The 20,194-nt window shown below is 41.5% G+C and overlaps 1 protein-coding gene across 2 annotated transcripts; it reads left to right on the top strand.

Annotated features, from left to right (window-relative positions):
* The first annotated feature begins 6,179 nt into the window (after positions 1 to 6,179).
* Positions 6,180 to 19,075, top strand: PDIK1L (PDLIM1 interacting kinase 1 like). 2 transcript variants are annotated; one of them, XM_029230843.1, is made up of 3 exons: positions 6,180 to 8,547; positions 11,050 to 11,351; positions 15,320 to 19,061. In XM_029230843.1, the coding sequence occupies exons 1-3, from the start codon at positions 8,280 to 8,282 to the stop codon at positions 16,058 to 16,060; spliced, it is 1,311 nt and encodes a 436-aa protein (XP_029086676.1). In that variant the 5' UTR covers positions 6,180 to 8,279; the 3' UTR covers positions 16,061 to 19,061. The 2 variants fall into 2 exon arrangements, with proteins under 2 accessions (XP_029086676.1, XP_029086674.1); XM_029230841.1 differs by lacking the exon at positions 6,180 to 8,547 and adding an exon at positions 8,927 to 9,065 and having other exon boundaries at positions 15,320 to 19,075.
* The last annotated feature ends 1,119 nt before the right edge of the window (positions 19,076 to 20,194 follow it).

Genomic DNA, 20,194 nt, shown 5'->3' with positions numbered 1-20,194 from the left:
CAGTCACTTCTTAGCATAAGTGTCTCACACGGAGAGGTCTTCCATGACTCAAACAACCCATCCTACCACCACGTCATGCCCTTAACTAATCTTGTGGCCTTTAGATTTTCTCCTTCATAGCACTTTTCACAGCTGTATTTATGTGTCTCTTTCCACCATCCCTCACGGAAGTAAATAAAAAGGTAGGTGAGGGACTTCCCTGGTGGTGCAGTGATTAAGACTCTGAGCTCCCAGTGCAGGGGGCCTAGGCTCCATCCCTGGTCAGGGAACTAGATCTCACATGCATGCCGCAACTAAGGATCCCGTGTGCCGCAACTAAGGAGCCCACCTGCCACAACTAAGACCGGGCACAACCTAATTAACTAATTAATTAATTAAAAAAAAAAAAGGTAGGTGTGCTCTGGGAGAGCAGGCCCTGTGTGCATTTGTTACTGGCCACGTGCCCAGTGCCTGGAACAGGGCCTCGCTCTTAGGCTCCATACATGCTGGAGAACATTATATTTACTAGCACTCATCTCAGGGAGAGCTCTGTATACTGTTGCAAGGAGGATGTGGGTAAGGCTTTGGGGTTGGGAGGTAAGGGGAGAACCTAAGCAACGTTTGGTGCTACACTGAGCAGCAGGCCTTCTTTGTTTTGCTATGTGGGGTCTACAGGTTTTGTCCAGGGCACAATGGCTCAGGACCATCAAGAAGCTAAGTGCGGTTACCTGGGTCTTCCTTCTCTCCCTTTTCCCCAAACACTGCACAGCCCCTGCTCTAAATAACTGTTGACCAAATATTTAAAGAATGTCAGCTTGTAGGAGTGTCAAAGTGTCTCACTTGGACCCTCAAGTCTCAATTTCAATGCTACCTCCTGTCAAAAGGCTTCCCTGATCCCCCAGGCCCCTTCATATCAGAACAGCTTAGGGTCCCCTCCTCTGGGCTCATGTAACCCCCTTCTGGAACTAATCACACTGTACTCTTTTTGCTCATTTAGGTGTTTCCATCTACCCTACTAGACTTTGAGGACCATGAGGACAGGGGCCTTGCCTTCTTGTTCACTGCTTTTTACCAGCACCTAGCATAATTTCTTGCACATAGTAGATACTCACTAAATAGCTGTTGACTTAATGAATAAAATGCCCACCGTGTGCCAGGTACTAGCTGACTCCTCGGTAAGGGTATGTGTAGTGACATTTGCTGGCTGCCCCTCTAGCCTCTGGACTTAAGCCAGTTAAGTCCCATCCTCCAAGGCACAGAGTGTGGTCAAAGAAGAGCCCACAACCCTAGATGAGCCAATCAGTTCTTGCACTGTGGTCTGAGGAACAGAGATTGGAATTGACTTTCTTGTTCCTGTGGGATGTGAACTCCTATGGTTGAATCCCTAGGAGCACTGCTGACTACCTGGGCCCATGAGAAGAGCCAGCATTAAGATGAAGTCAGCATCACTGAAGGATCTTTGGTGATATGTGAGCAGCTAAGTCAAACCTTCCCTGAAGCTAGCCCTCCCACCTCCATTCTTCTTGGGCAAGCGTGCCAATCATTCCTTTTAAGTCAGTTTGAGTTGGGTTTCTGCCCTTATAACATGAAGCATCCAGAAAGGTCAGAGGCAGCCCAAGTTTCATCATCTCAGTACCTGCTGAGAAGCTGAATGAATCCACAGTTTGGGATGCTCTTGGGACCTTATCTTGCAGCCCTCAACTCCTCATCCACTGTGATTCTCAGATAGGGACAACCCCTAACAGCAGCTCTTGGCACCAAGGGCAGGGCATATGGAGTTTGGTCTTAATTACCAGATGCTCCAGCTGTTCTCAGTCCTCACCAAGGAGACAACTAGGACCCATCCAAAGACAAAACAGCTTGTATCTGGCACATGACCTTCTTCGGCCCCTAAATCACTTGTCCGGGGGCTGGATCAGAAATGACCATTTCAGGGAATTCCCTGGCAGTCCTGGAATTCCCAGTTGTTAGGACTCCAAGCTTTTACTGCCGAGGGCCCAGGTTCGATCCCTGGTCGGGGAACTAAGATCCCCCAAGCCACACAGCATGGCCAAAAAAAAAAAAAAAGAAATGACCATTTCAGTCTTCTTGGTACAAGCATAGTGGAGGTGTAGGATTGAAGAATCAGTGTCAGAGCTAGAGGGATCCTTAGCTATGAGCTGGTCAGACCCTTCAACTTGCAAATGGGGAAACTCAGGCCCAGAGCAGGGAGGAGACTTGTTCAAGGTTACACAGCACGTTAGTGCCAAAGGAGTTACTGCATCAGCCTCCCCCTGCAGAGATGGGGCTGGGGATCCCCCAGCTGGGGAAGGAGAGAGGAAGGAATACTGATGGGGATTCTCCCTGCTATGGTAAGATAGGAGCCTCTCCCCCAAACAGTCACTGGTAGGCCTGGTTAGTTAGTCATCCTTAATAATTTGATAGCAGGACTTCCCTGGTGGTCCAGCGGTTGAGACTCCACACTCCCAGGGCAGGGTGCCCAGGTTCAATTCCTGATCAGGGAACTAGATCCCACATGCCACAACTAAAAGCCTGCATGCCACAGCTAAGAGGTCCCAAATGCTGCAACTAAAAGATTCCGAGTGCTGCAACTAAGACCTGGCACAGCCAAATAAATAAATAATTTTTTAAAATTTTGGTAGCATTTTGATAACACCTTGTGGTTGGCCTAGGGTGAGATGACTTTAAAGGGTACTAAGTCTCTGGAAAATCATCAATGATGCCTCCAGAATTTCTACACAGGTGGAATTTAGGGCCAGCAATCTGATGGGAAAGGGGACCAAGAGACTTGCCTTGGAGGTGCGTGCATAGCAAGTCTACTGTTGTAGACGAGAGTTTCTCAGTTTCCACACTATTGACATTTTGAGCAGGATAATTCTTTGCTGCTGGGGACTGTTCTACGCATTGTAGCATGTTTAGCAGCATTCTTGGTCTCTCCTACTGGATGCCTGCAGCACCTACCCTCCCAGCTGTGATAACCAAAACTATCTCCAGACACCACCAAATGTCCCCCAAAGGGCAAATCACCCCATCTGAGAAGCACTGACATTACGTTTAAGTGGCTGAGAGGGAATGATGGAGATTCTTCTAAAAGAAGAGAGAGGATAAAAATATAAGGAGCCACCCCTTGTATAAGAAAAGAAAATCTCCAGAGGGATGGTCAGCTCTAGGCAGAACTGTGAACTTTGACCTTACTTGCCCCCCTTCCCTTTTTTGACCGTTTTCTTCTCTTTCTTGGCTCCCATTCCTACTTAGAAAAAATTAATAAAATATTCAGGAAAAAATTCATATTTGCATTCATGCTAAAGTGAGACAAGCAGTGTACAATAGTTACTAGAGGTTATAAATGCAAGCATTATACACTTAAACTGTGAGAATTTCAGTGTATGTAAACTATATGTCAAAAAAAATAATTTAAAAAACACATAGGAATTATAGTCAGACCTGGGTTCAAGTCCCAATTCAGACATTTCCTAGCTGTGTGACTTAGGACAAGTCCTCTCACCTCTTTCTTTCTTTCTTTCTTTTTGGCCACTCTGTGTGGTTTGTGGGATCTTAGTTCCCTGAACAGGGATTGAACCACAGTCCCGGCAGTAAGAGTGCCAAGTCCTAACCACTGGACCACCAGAGAATTCCCTCCTCTCACCTCTTAGAACCTCTGTTTCCTCAGTTGTAAAAGGGGATTAGTAATCGTATGCCTCACAGGATAACTGTGCAGAGTAAATGAGATAATGTATAAATAGCACTTTGTACAATGCCTGGCACTGGAGGTAATATGAATATTACCTATTATGTATTTACATTTATATTACTTACTTATATTTATCTGTAGTTTACAGGTGAAATTGCTCCCTGATGATCTGCTTCCTGTGGACCTGTTCTAATCAGGGGCATCTCTGCTTGCCTCTTCCCATGTGATCCCTTGGTTAAGATAGGAAAAGTGAGGTCCGGAAACACAGAAATTTATGGGACTTTGGACCCTTGGCTCCACCAGTGACTTATTAGTCCCTCTGAGTCTCAGTTTCCTCAGTTGTAAAATAGTATACTAATATTACCCACTTCGTAGGGCTCTAGGCAGGTCTGGGAATTCAGACCTGCCCTAAGGTGGGGGCAGCAGCTGCACCAATAGAACCTGCCACCAGGGGTCAGGATTGCTACAGCCAAGTTCCCACCTATCCAAGACATTTCAATTTTTTGAGCATGGCTGTCTAACTATATTATGGAAAAATTCAAACATACACAAAAAGTAGAATAGCATAATGAACCCCATGTACCCAAGTTTCAACAACTAACAATATTTTGCCAGTCTTCCTCCCTCTTTTTGTTTGCTATGCTGCTTGCAGAGTATTTTAAAACATATCCTTAACCTCATTTCATTTTATCCAGAATACATTACTGTGCATTTCTAACTGAAAAAGGCTTTTATTACCACAGGCACTGTGTCATCACACCTAACAAAAAAGAACAAATAATTCCTTAATCAATTAGTTCACATTCAAATTTCCCTGATTGTACCTAAGATGTCTTTTGGCAGTGAGTTCACTTGAATGAGTATCCAAGTAATGTTTTTGCGTTTGGTAAGTGTGTTGAGTTTTATGATTTAACATTCTACCCTCCTTTTTAATTTTCATGCCATGAATTTGTTGCAGAAACCAGGTCACTTGTCCTGTAGAATGTCCCACCTTGTGAGTTTGGCTGACTGTGGTGTTTGTCTATGCCCCATATTTCTGGTAAACTCGTAATTAGATCTTGGCTTGATTAGGGTTTTTTTTTTTTCCAGGCAAGAATATTCCATGGAGAGCATTGTATCCCCCTCTTAATGATTTTAAGGTTGGTCAGTGAGTTCAGGCAGTGTCAGCCTAAGGTCTGCATTACAAATTTTCCCAACAATTTTTCATCCAGTTGTTTCAGCATCATTTCACGATTGTTGCCAGGACTCATTATTTCATTTGCAAAATCGTGCCTTTCTAAATCTATCATTTCTCCTGCATTTATTAATTGGATCCTTCTATTAAAAAATAACTTTTTCTTATCTACTATTTGGTCACCTGCAATATAACTCATCAAGGAAAGAGCAAAAAAATTTTTATTTTCTTTTATTTATCAATGTTTGTAGTAATTAGTTGATTTCCTGTAAAACTCCATTGATAAAAATGTGTTTTCCTTACGTATCATTAATTATTTTTATGTATCTTATGTGTTGCAATCTATTGAAGTCATTATTTTTCTTTTAATGCTCAAATTGTTCCATCTTTGGCCAGTGGGGCCCCTTTGTATTGGTTCCTCAGTCATTTTTACATGATCCTAATAGTCTTTGATAGCTTCCTGGCCTTCAGGCATAAGACAACCCAGCCTCATCTTTCCTGCTCCAGATCTAGAACCAGCCAGTTATCAAAGGAGCCTTGACTTTCTTTGTTTAATTCTTAATTGATTTTTAAACTGGAAAATGGTATTTAGAGACCAAATCTGTGCACTTGGGGTGTTCATTACTACTGGGTTGGTCTTTGCTTCTAGGCCTTTTCAGCAGAGCTAGAAAATACATTTTTGAGAGAAAAAAATACATATTTCATTCATTCTGCTATGTAACTCAAATCTAAGTTCATCCTAGCCTTCTTTAATACTTGCAACTCTTTTTCTCATATGCTGAAAATCTTGATTCCTACTGCCACTGACACAACTACTTTGTTTTATCCAAAAATATAACTATCACAGCTTCAGAATAGCAATATTATTACTAATAATAAGGCTAACAAATGCAATTTAATATTTCTATGCAGTTCTAGTTCATCCTTAGATTATATCCTATTAGGGAGGTACAGTCAAAATACTTATAAAGCCACTTAAAATTATTTTCCCTGTGTAGTTATACCACTTCATTTGTTCCCATTTGTTTTTTGTTTTTAAAATTTATTTATCTATCTTTGGCTGCATTTGGGTCTTCGTTGCTGCACGCAGGCCCTCTCAAGCCGCAGCGAGCAGGAGCCACTCTTCACTGCGGTGTGCGGGCCTCTGTCATTGTGGTGGCTTCTCCCTTCGCGGAGCACCGGCTCCAGACGCTCAGGACTCAGCAGTTGTGGCTCGCTCGTGGGCTCTAGAGCATAGGCTCAGTAGCTGTGCACACGGGGTTAGTTGCTCCGCAGCATGTGGGATCCTCCCAGACCAGGGATCGAACCCATGTCCCCTGCATTGGTTAGGTGGATTCTTAACCACTGCACCACGAGGGAAGTCCCTCCATTTGTTTTTAATTTTTATGGAGTGTTTTATTCTTTTTATTGAACTGTTTTATAAATATGCAACATTTACAAGTTTCCAAAATAGTAACTATATAATAATGTATATTCACAGAAGTCTCATTTCCATCCCTACCCACTCCATCCCACATAGCAAACAATTTTTAGAAGATTGAGTTTAGTTTTCTATTGTTTAACTTCTAAATATAAGCAATTAATGTATATTTATATCTTCCCACTTACACAGAAGATAACATACTATAAACGCTATGCCCTTAACGTATATGGGCATCACTACATATTAGTTTCTGTTTATCAGTATATATAAGAACTCTTCCACATATCTTTTTACAGCTACATAGCACTCCATCCTGTGTCTGTACTATAATTTATTCAGCTACTTCTTAACTGACACAAGCAGTTTCCAATTTTTCGCTATAAAAATAATGCCATAATGAATAGCCTTGTGCACAGAGCTTTTTGTATTTTGCCAATATATCACTAGGACAGATTCCTGCAAGTTTAGCCCTGACCTAGGTTTACTGGGTGAAAGAGTAAATACATATGTAATGTGGCTATAGATTGCCAAATTACCTTAGTTACAGTTACATCATTTTGCCTTCCCATCAGCAATGTATGACAATGCTATCCTCAGGAGTATTTTGGTATGATATCAGATAAAGGAGGATGCAGAAATGAATCACAGACAAGGTTCCTGTCCCCAGGAACTCTCAGCCTAGTAAAAGGCTTATGGGCAAATATAATGATATAATGTAATCTTCAGGGCAGATTTATTCGGAAGCTTAAGCTTCAGAGTCCCTCACAGAGACCCTTTCCAAGGCCCCAGAAATGTATTCACAGGTCCACTTTGTAATCTTTTTCCTAAAGAGGACACCCCAAATTATTTAAACATCTACTTCACAGACTTTAGAGCCAGTTCCATAACTTTGGAGTTATGGGAGTGGATTTCAAGTTCTGCAACCATCTTGAGAGGAGGGATTCCTGTATTTAATGACTGAGACAAAGAGACAAAAAGAAAAGGCTCCTTTGACCAAAGAAATATCCCTCCCCAGATTCTGATCAGTTACACACAGGTAAGTAGCTGTCTACACAGAGCCCTCTACTTTCCCTCTGTTCTCAAGGGCAGAATCCAAAACTCAGAATACATCAGTATTCCCAGCTGACAGCTGAAGACTGGTACACTGCACTCAGGACTAGTCTGAACAGATTACCGAGCAGGGTTTTTGGTTTTTTGTTTTTGGAGGTGGGTAGGAGGGTTTACACCAGGGGAGTGGGTATTCAAGGCAGGTGCCCCCCACCCCAAAACAGACACCTTTCTGTCAAATAAGGCAGAGGTCTGCTTCCTTACCTGTAAAAACAGGGTTAGTAATAAACCCTGCCCTCGTAGGGTTTGGTTAGGATTAGGAGAGATCACTTAAAGACTTAACCCAGTCCCAGACTCTCGGGAGAAGGTCCATAAATGGAGAACAGAAAATAGAACGGGTAATTGGTTGATCCTTGAGAGCAGTAACAAGAAATTCTTTGCACATTGTGCCTTATACAGCACTGGGAAGAGGAACAACCCCTTTATTGACAAAAAGCAGGTGCAGATTAAATCGGCGAAGAAAGAATGGACGTTTCTGGCGGTTGCTTACTGATCTGTGAAACGAACTGAATGACCGATTGGTCCGGGTCTCTGAGCAACTGACAGTCCCGGGCTGCTGTCAGGCGAACGCGGGCCTGGATCTGGCTGACGGCTGTGGGGTGCCCCAGTGCCTCAGGCTGACCGTCGGGCTGTCCTCGCTGTCAATCCCGGCCCCGGCCGGCCCAGACCTCCGTCGCTAGCTGCAGAAGCGGGGGGCATCCCAACTCTCCACGAGGAGCTCGAGGGTGTCGCCGCCAGGCAGGGCGTGCGCGCGTTGCAGGAGCCAAGCTCCGGCGCCGCGGCCCCTTCCTCCCCGCCGGGGGCAGGGCGCCTCCGACTCGCGGCTGCAGAGCCCCGGAACAACGAGGCGCCGGCTTCTTTAAGGGAGATACCACCGCGCCAGCGGAGCAGGGGCGTCTTCCCAGATGATCGCAGCCAGCCCCGCGCCGCCGCCGCCGCTGCCGCCTCAGCAACTGCACCGCCCGCAAACATGGCTCAGTGACTCCGACAAAAGGTGCAGCCTCCCTCCAGGCGGGGCGGGCGCCAGGCCTCCCAGCTCGGGCTGCACCTCTCCGCGGGTCCGCGGAAAAGGTCCGCTTACCGCAGGAAAAGGTCCGCTTATCCCAGGCCCGCGCGGAGGAAGATGCACCAGGCGTTCCACCCCAGCGACCCCGCACACCTGCCCGCAGCTCGGTAGGTCGGAAACGGGGGAGGAGCGGGGGAGGGGAGGCGCACCAGGCGCGCGCACCGCCCCCGGCCCGGACCTGCTGCGGGGGAACCACTCCGGGGCCGCGGGCCACCACTCCGGGGCCGCGGGCCGTGGACACCCGCTGAGGCTGGAAGGCGACCAAGCCCCGGGTGTGGAGTGGGCTTCCCCGATCCCAGCCACCCCTGCGGGGAGGGGCACGAGTGGTGCGTTCCGGAGCGCGCACCCCTTCCGCGACTCCCGGCTCGGGAAAGCCACGGGAGCCGGGAGCAGGCCAGCGGAGCGCCGGGCACGCGCCCAGTAGGACCGGCGCTCGGCGTCCCGGCTCACGCTACGGAGAGCCGGAGGGGGGCGGGGTCTCGCGGCGTAAGGGGGTGTGTCCGCGCGCACCACGGGGGCGCGCGCCGGCCTGTGACTGGAGGCCGCGGCGGCTGAGGCGCGAGCAGCCTGATAATGGCGGCCTGCAGAGCCCGTGAGAGGGAGAAGCGGCGGCGGCTACCCTGAGGTAAATCTGGCCCCTCGGCGTGGCAGAGAGGCTTTGCTGCAGAGCCGAGGGCCCTGCACGTGCCTCCCGCCCCAGGAGGCCTGTCACAGAGCTGTCAGCGGAGGCATCCCGGGGAAGGCCCCGCGCGCCTCAGGCCTCCGGCCCCAGCAGCGGCCTCCTCTTCTGCCCGTGGCCTCCTCCCCAGGCCCCAGGCCTCAGTTGCTGGCCCCGAGGAGTCGGGCAGCTGCAGGACTGGCTTGTCGGGGTAAAGGGCCCCGGCAGGATCCCCTCCGGGTTTCATCTGGAAGTAGCCGGGGAGGGGGAGGGCCTGATACTTGGCCAATGAGCGGGGCCCTGAGCCGCCGCGTCGGGCAACACCTCTGCCTAGGACTGGCCCTTCCCGGGCGCCGGCAGGTGTACGGCCTGGCCGGCCCGAGTCCGAGCGCGGCGTGCGCCCGGCAGGCGCGGGGACCCGGGGGATGCCGTCCCAAGTCCCCGAGGTTCGCGCGGGATGCATCACCGTACTGTGTTTTGACCCAGGATCTCAAGGATTGCAGAAACACCCTCCCTCCCCCTTATTCAGGGGCTCTCTCGTATGGCGATATGGGACAGCTTCAAAGGCAGGAGCCACTTTGAGATGGATAGGAGTTGGCGATCCACGGAGGACAGGAACGTCCACTGTGCAGCTGGGGCAGAGGATTCTGTGGCAGGAAATCAGACCCTAGGAAATACTGCAGGAATTTGAAGAGTGGGTGTCCAGTTAGAGGAAGTGGGACTAAGAAACAATCTCAGAAGCTTTCATTTTCTTTATTAAATCTATCCTATGGACTTAAAATAGCCGGTCCCAATTTCACAGGCTCTAGTGTCGATAGCTTTTTGTTCCCTTAAACTGTACAATATAAAAATTGTTCAATCTCAGGTTACTTTTCTTGCCCATGCTGGCATTCTACAAATGAGAATTTGTTCCTGAAGCTCTTCAGAATCTTGACATTCTTCGGAGAGTGGGGAGGCACACTTCAGACTTTCTTGATTCAACACGTGAGCGTTTCTGTGTAGGGCCTTTGCTCCTGCCTTTAAATGATTTATCAAATTGAATTGCAAAGAACTCCCTCAGAGAACCCCTTAAGATGCAGGACAGTTTTCGTTGGCAAAAAAGACCTAGATCTAAATAACTATTGCTAAAACCACAGCAAAATTTAACCGTATTCTAAGTGACTTACTTTATCTTTAAAGAAACATTTTTCTCCACAAACTGTAGATTCATTTATTTTGCAAGAAATAAGGAAATAACATAAACAAAATTAAAATAAGAACATACACAGTTTGACCATTTACTTTTAAATAATAAAAACAACTGCACATTTTCACTTCTCTATGTGATCTTGTTCACTTTCAGTCCCTAAGCATAAGCCAGGTTTTTGTATTTCTAACTGTGAGGGTTGGTTTTTGGTTTTGCCATTTTTATGACCTTTTATGTGTGTGTCAGTTTTCAGGAGAAGCTGGAGTTTTGTTTGTTTTTTCACAATCAGTAAATAAATACTGAATTTTTTGGTTTATTTGTAGCAGTGATGTTTTGAAGCAGTTCATGTAAGAAGCAGTATAGTGTACTGGTTAAAATGAAGGCTGTCAGAGCCAGATGGCCTGGTTTCAAATCCCAGGTCCACCAGTTACTAGCTGTTTGACCTTGGGCATGTTGCTTAAACTCTGTGCTTTAGTTTCCTCATCTATAAAATGACCATAATAGTATCTACCTCATAATGCTGCTGTGAGGATTAAATGAATTTAATGTTATAAACTGCTTGGAACAGTTCCTGATGCGTGGTAAGTACTACATTAGTGTTACCTGGTTTTCTATTATTAAGGTATTTAGATTTACCCAATGTACAGCAAATATCGTTCAAGCACTGCAAACAGTGAGACAGATGATAACTTAATCGTGCATAAGAAGAAATACAAGCCAGTAGGCAGACCTAATGTCAACAGAGCACTTTGTTGATTTTTCCAGAAACCTTGACCTTGAAGATGGTGAGTAGCCAGCCAAAGTACGATCTAATACGGGAGGTAGGCCGAGGTAGTTACGGTGTTGTATATGAAGCAGTCATCAGAAAGACCTCTGCACGGGTGGCAGTGAAGAAAATTCGATGCCACGCACCTGAAAATGTTGAACTAGCCCTGCGTGAGTTCTGGGCACTAAGCAGTATCAAGAGCCAACATCCAAATGTGATTCACTTGGAGGAATGCATCCTACAAAAGGATGGGATGGTGCAAAAGATGTCCCACGGCTCTAATTCTTCCCTTTATTTACAGGTATGTGTGGTTGAATGGGAAATAGAAATGATTTGAAAGTAGCATTGGTCAGCAATAAGAGGATTGAGAGAGTCAGACGAACTTCTACTTTTAAATGCAGGTTATATAGTTAGAAGTAGATAGGGGTCTGCCAAGAACTGAGTAGACGTTTGCTTTAAAACAAGGTTTTATTTAAACCCGTGTTGCAAATACCTAAAAATAACATATGCCACCTGTTATGCCATGGTACTTGCCAGTCTGCATCGGAATGGGGCAACATAGGAACTAGAGAAGGGATCGAGACTAGAGTCTAATTAGTTCACTTATTTGAAATCAGGTTTTTTTGGAACTGAATACAGAAGAGAAGGAAAAACTGTACAACTAGTACTAGTACCCATAGGTAATTGGGCATTTCTTTATAGATCACTGGCTTGAACATAAGCCTCTGCTGCTTTAGAAGGTTATTTAATGTCTTAACCATGCAATTCCATTGAATTTTCATGGAGTGTGTGGTGTAGCACCTGAATGTTATTAACAGTGCTGATAGCTAACATTTGGGTTCCTACTCATTCCATGCTCTGTGCTCAGAGCAATCCTATGAGGAAAGTACTATTATTACCATCATTACAAATGAAGAAACTGAGGCTTAGAATAGGTAATGAATTTATCCAGAATCACATAGCAAGTGGCAGAATTGGGAGCTAAACATAGAAGTATCCAGCAGCTAAAACTTGTGCTCTTTTAACCTCCAGATTACTGTTTTGCCTCCAAATTACTCTTCTGTAGACCTGGGGAAAGCATTAATATAGGAAAACAAATTTTTTTTTTTTTTTTAAGATTGGCTTCTGCCATAGGTCAAAATCTCTAGTAGCTCTACACTTGATGAAGAGAAAAGATACTTAAGACATAGCTAGTTAAAGGCCAGAGCAAAATTTCTTAAGTCCAGTTATTCCTGGAATAGGAAACAACTTGCCATGAGTGTGTCTAAATTCAGAATTTACCATCAGGGTACAAAAGTCTGTTTTAAAACAGCAAAAGCTTTTGGACTAGGAACAACAAAGAAAACGAATGCATTATTCTGCGTAGTTAGAAACTTGCAAGTTTCATTGTATGGTAAACAAATATCAGTCTTGAGAACCTAATTTATACTGCAAGTTTAGCATGCTGTGCCCTGAAGTTTTCTCTCGTAAGATAAGGGATATAAAACACAACTGTTTAGCCTGTTTGTTTTATTGTATTTTTTCCTAAAAGTGCTTATTATGTACATTGCAGTGATAGAAACTATCAGAAACATTCTTACCACATTCCCTCCTAAAAGTGGATAGAACCTTGCTGGACTTTGCATTGAATTTTGGAGACTAAAGTGCATAATCAGACTACAAGTGCAAAGACATTTAAACATATGATGTCTTTGCAAGTACTGATGGTATCCTTGAGTCCAGATCAAGCAACTGTTATAGTAACTAGGCATTAACCAGCTAATCTTTCAAGGCTTTAAGATATAAAGTACTTCCAGACTTGATTCAGTGATTTTTTTTTTAATCTGAAGTACCTTCTTGTTTAATAATTTATTTCATCTTTTTAAAGCCTAATAGACCTGTGTTTGACTTGTGGCACTTTTTGCTAGCTGTATGACCTTGGATACATAACCCACCTTTTCCCAGCATCTGTATCTTCGTATGTAAGGAATAATAATTTCTGCCTTCCATGGGAATTGTCAAAATTAGAGGTGATGTAGATACAATACTTGGCACATAGGAGGTATTCAGTAATAAGCAGCTCTATTAAAATTGTCTTTTCTGTGGATTTATTTCATTAACCAGACATTCATCCACGCTTCAGCAAGTGCCTACTCTAAATTTACACTAGTAAAGACAAATCTATAGTGTGACCACAGAGTCTCTATACATGGTCTTACCATTCTGTACATAAATTTTTTTTTCTCCATGTTTTTCTAGATATCTTCCTTGTTCTCATTTGGAATCATTCAGTCAGTTCCTGAGAGCTGAAAACCTCACCTAGAAGAAATGTAAAACAAATAATTAACAGAGGATACATCTTATGCATAGGAACTTAGTGGCCAATATGTATACTTGTGATGAGTGTCATGAATGAAAAGTACAAGATGGTATTGGCACATAGAGTAGGGAACCTGACATAATCCTGGGGTTCAGGAATTAAGAACTGTTTCAACTGAAACTTGCAGGGTGAATAGGAGTTAGCCAGGTGAGTGACTGAGAAAACTTCCCAGGCAGAAATAACTATACATACAAATGTCTAGAAGCAAAAAGCATGAAGCGTTCTAAAAATTGAAAGAAAATACTAAGACTGCACTATACAGGGAGAGTTGTTTTAGATGAGGCTAGAAAGATCAGCCAGGGTCAGAGCACACAGGATCCCATAGCCCATATTAAAGAGCTTAGACTATATCCTAAGAGAACAGGGAAACTATTAAAGGACTTCAGGCAAGAGAACCAATGGCTAACATCCTCTACACGTGACAGTAAGCAGACTGGGATCTGTATTTCTGTAGCTCTCAACCAGGGGCCCTCACACTATAGCCCTCAGCCTGTTTTTGTATGGCCTGGATACTAAAAATAGTTTTTACATTTTTTAAGAGTTGTTTAAAAAAAAAAGAAGAAGAAAGAAAGAAAAGGAAAAAGAATATGGAACACAGACCTTATGTGGTTTGTCAAGCCTAAAATATCTACTATCTGGCTTTACTCTAAACCATTATTTGAATTCTGGAAGTCTGCATTGCTCAAAGCTATTTAGGAAGTTTTCTTTTGAGAATGAAGACAGAAGAAGAGAAGAAATGAAGGAAGAGTGATGGTGCTCATCTTTAATCTCAGCATATTTAGTAACAGTGCACCTGGTAAATAACTGTATAATCTGGACCTTTCTCTTCTTTCATTTTCTGTCTCAGTGGCAAACACATGCAACAAGGAAAATGTATGCAAAGAAGACATCTGCAGACCATTGCAGTTACGGCTGTTTGCCATTGGGGGAGATGGCATGGAGATGCATTCTTTGCCTCTGCCCACCAAAAAGACAAAAGGAAGTACTAGTAGATTGAAACATAAAATTAGCGGTTCACTCAATCTTCAGCAACTCCTCACCTTCCCTACTGAGTTTCTATTCAACCCATAGGCCTGAAAAGGACACCATAGGACAAATGCTTTCAAAGCACTGTATTTTAGAAGATAGTTCATGTTCAGTGAAGTAATTAATCTTGAATTTCAGGTAGTAGGAGAGTTATAATTAGATAATGATATAAGTAAAACAGTGGTTTATTCTAGATTTTCAGCTTGTATCAAACAAATATATAAACTCAGATTTGAATTTTTATATCAAAATGCATGTATGATTTTTATAAATTGGTTTTTAGAAGCCATCTGTTGATAGAGATAGCCAACATATTTGCATTCTGCTTGTAGAAGTTTATGAAGTAATGATGTCTTTAGTTTTATCAGTGACTACAGGAGCACTTTATAACAACTGGTTGTTCCTTCATAATTTTCTCTCAGTTTCACAGATTATGTTGATAGTGTAAGTGCAATACGCAAGAAGTAGATTTCAGGCCGTTTCATGGAATAGAATTTCCTAATTGATGTTTATTCCCCAGCTGGCAAATCTACCTGCTGAAACTTTGATCTTTTCAGGAAGCTATTAACTTAGAGGGTTAGAGTTCATCTCCATTGACACATATAGAAAATGTATAGCCAGTTGGATACTTTTCAGAATAAAGCTATTTTTAAATAAGTTTTTACCTCCTGACTTGGAGATTTGGTGTGTATTTGTTAGGGACAAAGGGACAGTTTGAAGTACTAAAGTTTAAAATAAACGCACATATGAAAGCACTGACCAAATAAAATATTCATGGAATTCCCACTTAACATTGGAGACTAACTTAATCAGTAACTCTTTCTCTATAGCTGAATTGTATAAACTGTGCAGATGACTGTAATCTGTTTTTTTATTTCTTATAGCTTGTAGAGACTTCACTAAAGGGAGAAATTGCCTTTGATCCCAGAAGCGCCTATTACTTGTGGTTTGTGATGGATTTTTGTGACGGAGGAGATATGAATGAGTATCTGTTGTCCAGGAAACCCAATCGTAAAACTAACACCAGCTTCATGCTTCAGCTGAGCAGTGCCCTGGCTTTCTTGCATAAAAACCAGATCATCCATCGAGATCTAAAGCCTGATAACATCCTGATTTCTCAGAGCCGGTTGGATACCAGTGACTTGGAACCCACACTGAAAGTGGCTGATTTTGGTCTAAGTAAAGTTTGTTCAGCATTTGGGCAGAATCCAGAAGAACCTGTCAGTGTAAACAAGTGTTTCCTTTCCACAGCGTGTGGAACAGATTTCTACATGGCTCCTGAAGTGTGGGAGGGACATTACACAGCAAAAGCTGACATCTTTGCTCTGGGGATTATCATCTGGGCAATGCTGGAAAGGATCACATTCATAGACACAGAGACAAAGAAGGAACTCTTGGGGAGTTATGTAAAACAAGGAACTGAGATCGTGCCTGTTGGGGAGGCACTTCTGGAAAATCCCAAAATGGAACTTCTCATTCCTGTGAAGAAAAAGTCTATGAATGGGCGAATGAAACAACTGATTAAGGAAATGCTGGCTGCAAACCCTCAGGATCGTCCAGATGCTTTTGAACTAGAACTCAGATTAGTACAAATTGCATTTAAAGATAGCAGCTGGGAAACGTGACACATATATTATTTGCAAATATCTTGGATAATATGCTGCTTCTGTTTTAACAGTGATGCAACATAATGTGGCTGAAAAAGAATATAAAAAGCTAAACTCCACCTTTTAAGGGTTTAGATTTTATTGTGGGATTTTTTTTTTCCTCATTTTTCTTAAGTCCAAGCTGGCCATTTTGTTAATATGTTTTAAGTGTGTATTACCAATGTGAGTGTAAATTTTTTTAAATGATCATTGGTAGAAGTTTGGCAGGAAAATTTTCTAAGAGCCAAGAAAAGAAGAAAGTCCAGTTTTCTGGAAATATGTCTCTAAGTATTTTAGACATTCCTTGTCAGTATTAGGAATTTCCATGGAAGAAGGGGTTTGCATGCTGGTAATGCAACCTTTGAAGCTTTGTAAAGGAAACATAAATGTATATATTTATGTATATGTAAGTATGTGAATGTGTGCATTTTGCATTCCATATGAAAAAAATGCCACTTCTGTTTAAATTATTTGATGTAGGTTTGGGTTTTTGAGATTTGCTGGTGAAATCAGTGATGAAAAATAAAAGAACCTTCCCTCATCTCCTACCCTGTCCCTCCCTCTAATGAAATCATACTAAGTTTTTTATTTTTATAATATTATACAGCTTTTTTTTTAAGGCATCATTTTGGACAGTCTAAAATTATCTGATTAAACGTAAGTGAAATTAAGTGATCCAAAGCTGCTGAAGTATGTTTGAGCTCTCCAGTGCCCTAAAGCTGCAGGAGTTGAATTAGCCATGCAATCATGTGGTACAGGTTGGCTAGGACATTGATGATTCAGTCATACCTTCTTTAGATAACCACGCATTCAATTAACTAATTAAACCACTGCATTGGGACATGTCTGCACTTGAGCATCTGCAATCTGATACAGATTTGAACACAGGATTCTTCTGTGTCTGAAAACTTTGCTGTATATGAACTATAGTAATTGATATATTAATTTTTTATTTCAAGACTTTGTCAAAGCCTCAGCATCAAGTCGAAGAAACCAAATGAGTTCTACCCTCACGTTGCCTGCCCTGATATGGTCTCTCATTTAATCACTGGAATTTCTTTCATTTTGGCACTAATGCTGTTTTGTCTAATTTGACACAGTAATGGTAGTGATATGGTTGTATTCAATGTTGATCACCTTTTTCTAAAGTGGGAAATGATACAGTTTGGCAAATGGGTAAAATACTGTGGCATAAGTTATATCTTTCAAATAGAGAGGTTATCAGTTTTATACAATGACTTGGTATGGTCTGTGTCAAGAACCAACAGACCATTATTCTTCTTGAAGTCAGTATGATTTTAACCCCATATGGTTGTCTCCAGTTTTTTTTCCTGTAAATGCAGATAGTTCAAATGTAAGGGAAGAAAGTTTTCCTAAAACAGAACATTAACAACCTTTAAGGTTGTTAATACTTTAAGACCATTGTATATAGATTAATCTTCATAAAGCACTAGACTCTTTGGTCAAAAGTTAAAAAACAATTTTTAAAGGTATTAGAATATTGAAATCATTGATAATTCAGTCTCCTCAGTTTTTTGAACTTCCGCAACTTTTGGAATATTCCTATCGTAATTTTTTCCTTATTTAAAATGTGTTCGGGGGACTATAAAAGGTGAAAAAGCACAAAAAATTGGAGTGCATAAAATTTCTGAACTATGCATTACTTGGTATGAAGTTTGAATAATAACTGAAAGGTTTTATTAAAAATAAAACCTTTTAAGTAAAAAAAAATCATATACTTTTAATATTACTCTCAAGCTGATAAATAGAAGAATTCTTTTGGAAATTAGAGGTGGAAATACACTGGAACTTCATGATAATTAACCCTCTGGATAGCCAAATTAGTATAACACAGATCTGGCCAAGGGGATTGAGTTACTGGAAGTAAAAAAACATTATAATGTCTAATCAATAACATGGCACTTCAGCAAGAGATTCATGGTGACTTAGGTGATGGTATGCCAATGCTTCATTTGCTCTTCAGATATATCTACATGTCATGGTTTTGGCCCCACCTCATTTAAAATAGTTAACAACTATAATTTATTTTGAAAAATATTCTATGTTACCTATGAAGTGGAATTATTTCTTTCATTGGCGGTAACGATGTAAGGCGATCAGGAAGTTTCTTCTGAAATTTTCTCAAGTCCTTGTATTCTAAAATAACCCATGATACCAAGAAAAATTATAGTAAATTCTTTGTCTTTATTCTTTCAGTCAGGAGGTATTTATTAAGTACCTACTGTGTGCTCAGCACTAAAGATCACTTGATAAAATAAGAATTAAAAAATGGTATATAGCCATGGGCCTTTTCCAGCCAGGAGTAAGAAATAAAAGATGATTAGTGAAGCTGGGAAATTCCTGTATATTGCTAGGGGAAAAATGAAAGCAAGAATTTGTGCACAGCGCCTTGCGCATAATAGGTACTCAATAAACAATTATTCCTCATAGAGTCTCTTGCCATGGTTTATAGTGTTTTATGAAATTTGTCTTAATTGAAAAAAGACCAAATATTTCAAATAAGCTTATAGGCAGCTGTGGCCAGTTAAAATAATGGGGTTGTACAGTTAGTTCCTAGAATGTTATTTTGCACTAGTTGTCACTTAGAAAGATGGGGTTCCTGTAGTTTTTTGGTGCTAAGGGATACTTTGTCATTATGATGAAGTAAATGTTAAGTGTCAGATAAATAGCACACTGAATAGTTCTTTCTGCTGGTCTGTTTTTTCCTCTTTGTTGTTGTTGTTTTTAACTGTAAAATGTTTATCAATCAAACTATTGTAGCAGCTACAGATAATTCACCAGCATGACAAAATGGTCAAAAAATAAGTCATCAGCACTTCAAAAATGAAAGTAACTTTTGAAATTTTCTTTTTAAATTGTCAAATATATTTTATGAAGAATTTATAAAAGGGGGAAATGATTGTAATTTATTGTTCATGACTTTTTTTTTTTTTAAATAAAGTGAATTTCAACAAAAAAACCCTGGAAATGCTACATTGCTGCTTTGGTGGCTCTGTGAGTAGTTCTGTAATGCTTTACTTCATAGACATAAAATACAGCATATAAAATTTGAAACAATGTCTTCTTCAGCCTTATCTATTAAATGGAACTATAATAGAAGCTATTGCAGAGGAAAAGATGATTGAATTGTAGGAGTTTCAGCATTTCAAGTTCTCTAAAATTTTAATGTTTGCTGTATTAGAAGAACTTGTATTGCCTGAAATAAATGATCTTCTTTCATTTTTCTTTCTACCTCATTAAGCTGAGGATGCATCCCAGACTCAGAATGAAGTGAAAGTACTAAGAGGATGCAATCTTTCAGTCTTTAACTTGAGACCATGGTTTCTTTTCTATAAAAAAGTCATCTGAGCCACTTTTTTCTCTTCTTTTATAGGTTTTATTATGTATGTCTTTTCCAGAATAAACAAAGTACTGAGGATGTAGTTACTTAGTGGTCCAATGGAATAGCAGAGGGAAAATGAGAGAAAACTTTAACTCTACTTGTGATCTAATGATGAGTAGGAAAGTAGGGGTCAGAATTGTGGCTGTTTCTGACTCTGCTACCTCCTGGCACAGCCTTTGCAGACAGGTAAATTTTGCTTTATATTTAGAGGGTTTTGTTTTGTTTTGTTTTTGAATCTTGAAGCTATAAATACTTGAATTTACTAGCCTTTTCCTTTGCAGTTTACAAAGCGTTTTCACATAGTTTTTACATATCTTTTCAGTGAGTTTTACTTAAAATAGGGGCTGATTTCTTGATGAAGAAATTAATAGCAACTTAACACCAGTTAATGAGGTAAAGGTTTTACCTTAACACAGGGTTTTAGTGCCTAATCTCTGACTCCAGGTGGAGTTTACTCTGACAAAGCTTTATCTTTCTCACTGAAGTAATGACCCTAAGGTTGTTCTGGTCTTTTCTTTAAATTCAAATGTTGCTCTCTTGGTCGACCAATCATAGATGTCCTCTCAAAGTGCAGTGTAATGATAGACAGTTGGTTCTGATTAGATAATAACTCCCACTTGAGAAACCTACCAGCCACACTTCTTGGAAGCCACACCTCTTGAGGGCAAGTGCCTCTTTTTTTTTTTTTTTTTTTTTTTTTTTTTTTTTTT

Source organism: Monodon monoceros, unplaced genomic scaffold (assembly GCF_005190385.1).
Source record: "Monodon monoceros isolate NGI ecotype Baffin Bay Population unplaced genomic scaffold, NGI_Narwhal_1 Super_Scaffold_18, whole genome shotgun sequence".
In the NCBI taxonomy this organism is placed as follows: domain Eukaryota; kingdom Metazoa; phylum Chordata; class Mammalia; order Artiodactyla; family Monodontidae; genus Monodon; species Monodon monoceros.
This window is presented reverse-complemented; position numbering and strand designations above follow the sequence as displayed.